Here is a 10,682-nt window from a genome sequence, read left to right as displayed (position 1 = left end):
ACTCCCTACCACAGAGCCCATGCAGACTCATAGTGAACCGATAGGACAGGATAGAACTGCCCCTGCTGTTTAGGGACAAGAATGTCCCATCTCTGTCCCATGGAATGGCTCATGGTTTCAAACTGCTGACCTTTCCATTAGCAGCGCCACATGCCACCACTATGCCACCTTGACTCCTGGCTACACAACAGCACCCAACAAAGAAAGAACATGAAACTCCTTTGGCTTGTCTCCCAGAATTTTGGGGTATCTTTTTCCTATATAGCTATTGGCTCAAAGAGCCCTGGTGACTTGGTGGGTTATGTGGTGAGCTCCTGACCACCAGGTCACCAGGTCACCATGAGTCAGAATTTACTCAGTGGATGTGAGTTTTGAGTTGCTACTTCTGTAAAGAGTTACAGTCTCTGAAAGCCCACAGGGAACATTCTACCCTGTCTTACGGGGTTGCTATGAGTCAGAATTGATTCCGAGGCAGTGAAGCAAATTTGTTTTGTGAGATTTTTTTCCCAGCAAAATCATTGGCTCATATTATTTCCTTGTTTTTGTATTATACCTTTCGTCTTTTCCTTCTTGATTAAAAAAATCATTTTATTGGGGGCTCATACAACTCTTATCACAATCCACACATGCATCCATTGTATGTCAAGCACATTTGTACATTTGTTGCCCTGATCATTCTCAAAACACTTGCTTTCTACTTGAGCCCCTGACATCAGCTCCTCATTTCCCCCTCCCTCCCCACGCCCCCTCCCTCATGAACCCTTGATAATTTATAAATTATTTTGTCATATCTTACACTGTCCAATGTCTCCCTTCACCCACTTTTCTGTTGTCCGTCCTCCAGGGAGGTTATAATCGGTTCTCCCTTTCTACCCCACCCTCCCTCCACGCTCCAGTTTTGCCACTCTCACCACTGGTCCTGAAGGGATTACCTGTTCTGGATTCCCTGTGTTTCCGGTTCCTCTGTACCTGTGTACATCCTCTGGTCTAGCTGGATTTGTAAGGTAAAATTGGGATCATGATAGTGGGGAGAAGCATTTAAGAACTAGAGGGAAGTTGTATGTTTCATTGTTGCTACCCTGCACCCTGACTGGCTCGTCCCCTCCCCACAGCGACCCTTCTGTAAAGGGATGTCCCAGTTGCCTACAGATGGGCTTTGGGTCCCCAATCTGCATCCCCCTCATTCACAATTATATGATTTTTTGTTCTTTGATGCCTGATCCCATTGACACCTCGCGCTCACACAGACTGGTGTGTGCCTTCTTGATTTTTAAGGGTATAGCTGAGAGGTTGATCCTTTGTTTATGATGTGAGCTGCAATTTTTTTCCAAGTTTGAAATTTTTCTCTTGACTTCATATCCGCCCCCCTTTCATGGAGCACAGCTCCATGTCATTTTGTTGTGACTCCTGGACTTGAGTCACAGTGTGCCTTCACCAGTCGAGGCTATGAACAGCTCGTGCAGACCATTTAAGGTTGCATTTGAACATTCAGTTCTTTGCTGCTCTGGCACAGAATGTCTAATGAGGATGGCGCAGAACCGGGAAGCGTTTCATTCTGGTAATGCACCCGGTGTCGCTAGGTGTTGGAACGGCTCCCCTGGCTTTTAATCACAATAACAAGCCCTAGTTGCGGGGCACAGTTTCTCTGCTGTGTTTCCTCATGGCTTTCTAAAGCATTAACATCTTGAGTCAAAGGGTGACTAAGTTTGGAAGGTTTACCTTGGAACTTGGCCTTGAGGTCAGGCCACTACCACCGTGACTTGAGACCCGTGAGCAGCAAAGGGCGCCTTGTTTCGGGTCTGAGCGAGATGAGGGCTGCCCTCGCTCGGCCGAATCTCAAAGTTATCATCTGAAGACAGTATTTATTATATTAGTCATGTTTCCTTTCCCCGCCCAAATAGACATTTGACAGATGGGTGGGGTAATCTCCAGTAGGTTATTTAAGATCATTTATAATGGGGGTCGGGGTGGCAGGGCAGAGGGAACACAAAACACCAACAGCAGCAACAAAAGCAAACAAGGCGATTGAAAAGCGGTCCCCTTGGAATGCCTTGACAATGGATGAAGGCTGCCTAGGCTTCATTCATTCTTCCCGAGCTTCCCTTTGTACTTCCACTGCGCCCTTGGTACTTGCCCCAAGGCAGGGAAAAGTCCGCTTGGCTTCTTCAGTCTCTGTGGTCCCTCCCTCAAATGTCACTGACCCTTACCGGGTAGAAGTATAAGGGAGTGGCCTGCTGGAACCATTGGTCATCTTGACCGCATGTCAGTGATTGTTCAAGTTTTTCCTGACTTATATCCCTTCACCGGCCCAGTCTTTCGCTCTACTCGGGGTTTTGTTGGTCTACCAGTTACAGCCACTGCCCCCTGCCACCGAGGAGCCAGCAGCCCACTTGAGGGAGGACTGAAGTGTCATCGAAGATTGAAGAGAGTGACTGACAGAGAGCAGGAAGCACACGAGAGGTGAGGAGAACGCAGGATGAGTCCCCTGCTCTGGCGAGAAGAGGGGAAACTTCTGGGATGGATGCTTGAATGGAGTCGTGAAAGCTAAGTAGGAATTCTCTAAAAAAGGAGAAGGGAAGGGTCTTTCAGGCAGTGGGCACAGCACTGACAAGGCTCAGACACCCGACGTCCTCTGGGAACAGTGAATGGTAGGAGTCACAGGGAAGGTTCCCGGAAAGAGGTGGGGAGAGACTGAGTGAAGGGATATCCAAGGGCTGGAGGGTCGGGGGTGTAGAAGCTTAGAAAGGGGGACGGGAGCCTTTACAAGGTTGTACCCTGAGGGACAGCAGGGCCTGATTGACCACCCTGTGACCTGGGACTGGAAGTATAGACAAAGGAGTAGATGAGGTGGTGTGGGCCTCGCAAGAGTGCTGGAAAGTCTCTATAGGGAGGCTGACCGAGCAGGCTAGGGAGAGCTGGTTCGTCCCCCCTCCCCGCCTTTTCCAACCTCCCGGACCCTCAGTGGCAGATCTCCCGGGCAAAGCCCGCGTGTTCAGAAACAGTCCACTGCCCTGCCCAGGAACGCTCTGATTCATGCTCGGTGGCGGCTGCCCTTTCGGGGCCTGCAGGAAAGGCAGAGAGGACATCTTTCTGCTATTGAAGGAGAGAAGTCTTTGGGGTAGAAAGTGACCAGAGAGAGGAACCCCTGGGCTGGGTCATAGGAAAGGGTTCTCAAACACTGCCCCCACCCCCAAGAGGCTGAAGGCAGGTCAGGAGCTCCAGGGCAAATGTCACATCTTGTGCCCTTTTCCCCCCTAAAGCAACTAAACAAAGCAACTGCGTTTAGTGGGCCCCGCAGGAAGACTGGTCATTTCCTGAGGTGTTATCAGGCCAGCCCAGGCCTCATTGTTCCCAGTTTCCAGCAATGGCCGCCATTCCCTGACCAGCGCCCCAGCCGGTCACTCCACAGGGGACAAGGGCAGTTGGTTCCCCGAGCTGTTTCTGTTTTGCATCGGCAGGTCTCTCATCTGTGCAAACCGCCTGGGGCCCCCAAGGCATGGTCCGAAAGCGGAACTAACCTCCCAAGATGCAGCCAGTGTGGCCCAGAGGGGACAAGATGTGGCCGTGGCTCGGTGTCCTGCTGACACTCTGGCTCTGTGAGTTTTTGCTCTCTTCCTTCGTCTCTGAAACTCGATGACACGGGAACTTTGCGAAAACCCCGCATTTCTTTGTCTTTTCCAGGCGCCAGCGTTGAAGGTCAACAAGAAAACCGTAAGTTAGAAAGTTCCCACTTCGTTTCCTCTTGCCTTTTTCTTCTGTCTCAGATGGCTTGGGGAGGAAGAGAGAAAAAAAAGATTCTAATTGAAGCATAAAGCTTATTCCATTTCAGTATTTCTCGGTTTTAGAGCAAAATACTCCTCAAGTATTCTAATCTGTACGCCGCTGGCTATACCTTTTTCTTCCGAGTCTAGAAATCCTGCATTTCTTTTAGATTTCAGAGACCATGTTCTAGAGGTCAAATGCGTTTTAGATTCTACTGAACTGCTGTATCCCTTACTGTCCTGCCATAAGTGTCTTCTTTACACCCTCCGCCTCAGATGGTTCGTATTCACAAATGAGAGATCACTGACTCGCTAGAGACACGAGAACGGGACTTAATGTAAATTGTCGCTGTCTAAACGATCTGATACATGTTGGGGTTAGTTCCCCCACCTGCAAGGTCTCAAAGACAGAGAGGCCTAGCATCCATTTGAGAGCTGCTTTGGAACATTGCCCTGAAATAAGTGGATTTTGTTGTGTTTCACCTGGGACCACCGCGAGTGAAGGAGGGCTTTGCCTGGGTCCAGGCGCTGGATGGGGAGAGATGCTCTTGTGAGTCACTTTCAAGAATGGGGCGATTGGGTTGTAGAGACCCTGTAAAGCTCTTTGCAAACAGTGGGCAATGTTGGTGTCTTGATGAGCGGCAGCTGCCGGGGGGCAGGCGGCAGGAAGGGCCTACTGAGCAAAGGCGACTGCTGGGGTCCCGGCTGGGCTGCCATGGGGACTCTGCCTTTGTGTCAACCTACGGAGGCATAAACCCCCAAACTCACTGCCACCGAGTGGAGGCCTAGCGACCCTGTGGAGGCAGACATGGTGCCTTGGACTGCTACCCGAAAGGGCAGTAGTTTGAACCCACCAGCTGCTCCAAGGGGGAAAGATCTTTCGGGGACCTGTCGATCTTTCGGGGACCTGAAAGGGCAGCTCTGTTCTGTCCCACAGGGTCGCTATGATATGAGATAAAGGAGGCAGGGATCCTTTGTTTGCGTAACCATCCTGATTGACTAAGAAAAAACCCTCGGTCGCTTTGTCACCGGAACTTCCGCTCTCCCAAACCCCATTCTGTGTCTAGACACGCAGGCCGAGCTCACGTCTCTCAAGCCAGGTTTACGCTGCCTCTCTTGGACTCTTCCAATCTGTGCAATGGGGTAGGTATTGGAATCTATTGACCCGAGTCCCTGTGAGCCAAAGATAGGAGAGGGGAGGTGAATCTCAGGCATGGTGTCTGCCCCATGGACACTGCTTTACGCTAGCCTTGCTCGAATCCAGTCCTCTCCGGCTTTACAATCGGCTCCTGCACCACCCACCCCTCAGGCTTGTTCCCGCCAGGCCACGCCCTGAACTTCTCTTACTCTGTGCACCCAGTTTCCCAGCACCTCCGTTCCCTCCTGCCTTCTGCCCCACTTCAAGGGAAATCTCTCTCCCGGTTCCTAAACAACATTCTTTTTGCCTGCAGGTAAGCCCGTTGAATAGAGGTTCTCAACCTTCCTGATGCCACGAACCTTTCAGCCAGTTGCTCATGTGGTGGTGACCCCCCAACCATAACATTATTTTCCTTGCTACTTCATCACTGTCATTTGCTACTGTGATGAATCGGGCGACCCCCGTGAAAAAGTCGTTCGACCTGCAGGTTGAGAATCGCTGCCTTAGAATTTGGCTGGCCATTGTTTCCCTCCCGTTGTTTTCTCCGGCCTTCCGCACTGTCAGAGACCTTGAGACTGAGGGTCCGGAAGACCAACACGCTGGGCGTTAGCAGAGCAGGGACCAAAACCCGTCTCCCATCACTGAGTCCAGAAAGGTGCACGCCTATGAGATGCCCGGGCTCCGGCTGGCTCCATGTGGCCCACTGTCTGCAGGTCAGGACCAAGACCCTTTCCTAACTAGCCCAGGCCTTCAAAGCCCTGCCAAATCCCCACCTCACCCGCAAGGATGACGACCTCAACTCCATCTTCAGCAAGAAACTAGTGGTGGTCTGTCTGCAGGGAACCCACAGCTTCCTGCCCTGCCCTGGTTACAAGCTTATCTGGCCCCACCCATCCTCCAGTCTTCCCTCCAGCCTCCAGCCTCAGGGGTGATGTTCCCCCCTCTTCGGCCAATCAGGGTTTCCTGGCCTCCTGGACTCTGAGCCCGCCCCTCGAGTCCCCCCCAGGACCTTCCTCTGTCATGTGCTCAGCACCCTTCCCTTTTGCCCCTCTGAGGACCGTCATTCTCCACCCACTGACTCCTTTCTTCAGCGCAAAATCACGACGGAGTCCCTTTTCCTCTTTTGTAGGAAAAAGAAAATTCACGCACCGACCCTTCCACTTATCTGTACTTCTCTGGACAGCCACTTGCTTTCTCAGTCCAGCTTCTTTGAATCTCCACCTCACTCCTTCACCCCACCATCGACTTGCTCCCCACTGCACCACAGTCTGGCCTCAACCCCCTACCTCCCCCTGGGAACCTCTCCCTTAGGGGTCAGCAAGGACCACCGGATGCCAATGTCAACAGGCCGGTCCTGCCTATAGCCCGCTAGGCCCTGCCCTCCCTCTGACTCTGTCCACCAGGCCTGAGTGTCTCCTTCCTGGGTCTCCTAGTTCCTCTTCCCTGATTGTTCTCCCATCTCCCACCAGTCCTCCTCAGTCTCCCTTAGGAGAGATGTCGACTTAGAATGCTACTCCTGGCCTGGTCTCAACAGGCTCCACCGCCTCATCCTCTCCCGACATCTACACACACACCCCTGGTCCCCTCGGGCCCCGCGTGTCAGTCTTAACATGGGCCCAGTGGCCTGATGGCCCCGCCTAGTTATCCCTAAAAGAAACACACCAGACTCACAGCCCTCGAGTCAATGTGGACTCAGAGAGCAGACCGACAGGGCAGAATAGACGGCCCTGGTGGCTTTCCGAGACGACAACTCGTTCCTGGAGAAGAAAGCCGGCTTTCTCCCGAGGAGAGGCTAGTGGTTCTGAACCTTGCAGATCACGGCGCAGTGAGTGACCGCTACGCCCCCCAGGCCCCCCTGTGAGCCCTCAGGCCTCTCAGATTCAACTGCACGGTGACTTTCTCTCCTCTTATCTTTCCAGTGTTCTCTCAGGGTGGTGTCCCCTCATCTTCCCGGGCACCTAAACAAGAAACCTGGTAGTTCTCTTTCCACCTTTGCCACAACGCCTGTATTTCATCCAACACGTCCGTTGGAGTCTGTCTGTTAAAGATTGCTTAAGTCTGCCTCTTCCCCTCACCCCCAATGCCCCTGCCCTCGTTGAGGCTTCAGTAACTTCCATCAGAACTATCCACAGGCGGGTTTCGGTAGTTGGTGCACCCTCATCGATCTAGAATCCAGTCTCATTCCGTTGCTCCCTTTCAGAGGGACCAGCTCATCAGCCCTGCCGGTGGAGCCCTCCTTTCTGGTGCCACCCACCCAGACCCTCTGTCCCCACACTCAGGTTCCTGAAGCCCCGTGCCCAGGAAGTGCCCTCGTACCTGTCTTTCTCCCGCCCCGACCTCCTCACCTCTCCTTCCTGGCCCGCTTCAAGGCTCAGTGCCTGGCTCATTCCCTTCAATTGTCCTTGACTATCCCGGGCAGCCCTTCCTCGGGGAGCTCTCTCATTGTGTCCAGATTACCTGTGTCCCCCGGTCCCTGCGATGTCTTGGACAGCAGGTGTGATGTGTTAATCATCACCCTATAATTCTAGGACCTGCACACGTGCCCGGTAAGGGTCCCCTTGAAGGGATGTGAATGGAACCTGTTGCTGCTTGAGATGAAGCTGAGAGGGGGGGCACTGCGGAGGGTGGGGGTGGGGGGAGCGTGGTCAGTACTCTGTGTTCAGTACAGAAGCTCATCAGGGTTGCCTCACTTTGTGGTGCCCTGGAATGTTCCTGACAGTGGTGAGTGGGTACCCCACCCCACTTCCCCCACCTCCTCTTCCTGAGTCACTTCCCCTTGAGGGCCAGGTGGCGGCCTAGTCACCATGCCTTGCCTTCCCAGGGAGCATCCGCATCCGATGCTCAGTGGCCTTGGGGCTCAGCTCCCTTCATTTTCTTATTCTGAGATCTGCCATTGGGGTGCAAGCCTCCAAGTGCCTCTTCTGTGCAGCAGCTGCCTAATGTTGGATCTTCCTTCCTCAGCCTTCACCTCTCCAGGTTGAAAAGACCTGGCCTCTTTCGGCTCTTCTAAAAGCCCATGGCAGTAGCGCTGAACCTCTCAGGGTCAGCAGGGACAGCCGTGAACCCTCTCTACAACTGAGGGGTGCGTGGGCTTCCAGAGCTCACCCATGCACCCCCCAGGACTCCGTGGGAAGTGCACCAGACATCTGCCCTTTATTTAAGGTTGGGTAAAGTCTCCAGCGCATTCGTTTTCACGAGCTGCGCTCCCAGCTCTGAAATCAGTGAAGGGCTTCTTGCTTCTCCTTGCGCCAACGTAAGGCTGATAGCCTTATGCAGCGCCCTGACTTAACTGCACGTTGCACGTAACGACGCATCTTGGAGTGCATCTGTTGGTGAGCTGGGGACTGACCGCCGGTTAGCGTGTCCGCCGTGAGGCCCGCACACAGAATCCAGGCTTGGTTGCATCTGGACGGTTTACGAAGGGGGCGCCATTTTCCATAAGATCTCAGAGGGGCGACGGTGCTCGCGGAGTGGCTGGCAGGTCTGTCTGTTAGCTACTCCGTGTGTAAAAGTGAGTCCCAAGCTGAAGGAGGCCTACAACAGCACGTGCTTGCTCTAGCGGAAGCTCCTGGGGCTCAGGGATTGGAATTGGCCTAGCTGGGTGTATCTGGCGCAGGGTCCCTCACGAGGTGACAGGCACGCGTGTTGACGAGGTGGCAATCGCCTGGAGGCCTGGCCGAGCCTGGAGGATGTGTTTCCAAATCCCCCGGCACGGCTGACCTCCTTTCCCTTCGCACCTAGCTTTCACCATCAACAGCATCCGCATGGAGAGCGTGCCAGCGGGGACCGTGCCCAACGGGCAGAATCTGACCCTCCAGTGCATTGTGGACATCAGCACCACCTCGGAGGTCAGGCCGCAGCACCTGGTGCGCTTCTACAAGGACGACGCCATGATCTACAACATCTCCTCCACCAAGGACACCGAGAGCTTTTTCATCCCGCGAGCCCGCATGCATCACTCGGGGAAGTACAAGTGCACGGTGACCCTGAGCAACAAGGAGAAAACCACGAAGGAATACAAGGTGCTGGTGAAAGGTGAGTCTCCCGGCCTGGAACCTCGCGTAGGCCCACACCGGCGCCCCGGCCCATGTTCTTGACCTCTAGTTCTAACCTCCCGGCCTTTATCCTCGCTAGTTCCTTTGCCGCCAGTCAGATTCAACTGGAAGGTCTCTCCTGAGACCCTCTTCGGAACCAAGCAGAGCTCTTCCAAGGGACTGACCCTGAGGCACTCGGCGGTCGGTGGCCTTTGCCTGTGTGTAAAGACCATGCCTAAGTGTTCAGAGATTGGCTTCTGGACAATTCCTTAAGCTATCCACACTTCCAAATCCTCCCCAGGAAATGGGGATATCATCGAGTCCTCTTAGAAAGTTGTTGAGAGGAGATATATATATATATATTTAAGTATAAAGGGCTCAGGCTTATTCCCCATCTAGAGTGAATTTCCCATAAAGGGCTGTGGCTCTTCCAATTTTTAAAAATTGTTTTATTAGGGGCTCATACAACTCTTATCACAATCCATACGTACATCAATTGTGTAAAGCACATTTGTACACTCATTGCCCTCATCATTCTCAAAACATTTGCTCTCCACCTAAGCCCCTGGCTCAACTCCTCATTTTTCCCCTCCTTCCCTGCTCCCCACTCCCTCAAGAACCCTTGATAATGTATAAATTATTATTTTGTCATATCTTGCCCTGTCCGATGTCTCCCTTCACCCACTCTTCTGTTGTCCGTCCCCCAGGGACGAGGTCACATGTAGATCCTTATAATCGGGTTCCCCCTGCTATTCCACTTTGGGGACCTGTTTTCCACATAGCCGTCTACACTCTTGGGCTGAGCTTATGAGGAGAGAGCTGGTGTCTGGCATGATTTTGAAGCCTAAACAAAGAACCTACTCCCGGCAGGCACTCAGTAAGTGCCTGTGAAATGGACTGCCGGGAGCCCACTGTTGGAGGCGTCGGCTCCTGGGTGTGCCTGGGTGCCTAGTTGAGGCGCTCCGTAGTTGGTGCCATCTCAGTAAAGATTTGTCCAGGGATGTTCTCTGTGGAGTGACTGGAAGCAGGCATGAGACGGGCTGCAGGAGCCCCTCCCTCAGCCCGCCCCAGTCCCCCTGCCCTACCCCAGGTCTCATCCCAGAGCCCCACTCAATGCTTCTACAGCTGATGGTTTCTCCGCCTGCTCAAGCTTGCCAGGCTTCCCAAGAGCCACAGGCACGAGCTTTGAAATGTCCAGCCCCCAACCTCTCTTCCAAGGCCCTTTCTAGAGCCTTCTCTGACGGACCCCCCCCCACCCCCAGGCAAAGAGAAGCCCTTTCCCTTCCTGGTCGCCCGTCCCTGGGGGCCTCTGCAGCCTCACGCTGTTCAGGGCAGCACACAGCAATGGCCTTGGAGACGGAGAGCCCAGTCTCGGGGCCTCGCAGGCTGTGCACTTTCGAACAGGCCTTGACCTTCTCTGAGTTTCAGCTTCGTCATCTCGAAATAGGATGTACTTTGATCATGGCTGTCCACCCAACCCAGCAGGCTTATCATGGGACTGACACAGGCAGGTTCATGGCTACAAAGTGAATCCTCGTCTGTGGTTTGATGAGTGATTAGCATTTAAGAAATTAGTATTACAGTTACAGCGGTGATCACAAATACTGCCTGGGGTGGGGGTGGGGGTGGGTTGTTTTGTTTTATCTTATCGATGGAGAAGACTGGTCTTTCCAATGGAGTTGTTAGCTCTGTCACCATCGATCACATCTTAAGTCTATTTGATATTTTTCAAACTACCTCGTATAACGC

The 10,682-nt window shown here is 53.2% G+C and overlaps 1 protein-coding gene across 1 annotated transcript in view; it reads left to right on the top strand.

The window, feature by feature from the left end:
• The first annotated feature begins 3,526 nt into the window (after nt 1-3,526).
• Nucleotides 3,527-10,682, top strand: part of PECAM1 (platelet and endothelial cell adhesion molecule 1) — a 29,599-nt gene continuing 22,443 nt past the window's right edge. The window contains exons 1-3 of the mRNA XM_075559422.1: nt 3,527-3,596; nt 3,682-3,711; nt 8,641-8,934. Of these exons, the coding sequence (XP_075415537.1) occupies nt 3,527-3,596; nt 3,682-3,711; nt 8,641-8,934 (394 nt within the window). The remainder of the gene's footprint in view (nt 3,597-3,681; nt 3,712-8,640; nt 8,935-10,682) is intronic.

This window comes from Tenrec ecaudatus, chromosome 10 (genome assembly GCF_050624435.1).
Source record: "Tenrec ecaudatus isolate mTenEca1 chromosome 10, mTenEca1.hap1, whole genome shotgun sequence".
Classification (NCBI taxonomy): Eukaryota; Metazoa; Chordata; class Mammalia; order Afrosoricida; family Tenrecidae; genus Tenrec; species Tenrec ecaudatus.
The sequence above is the reverse complement of the archived record's forward strand: the minus strand, read 5'-3'. Positions and strand labels throughout refer to the sequence as shown.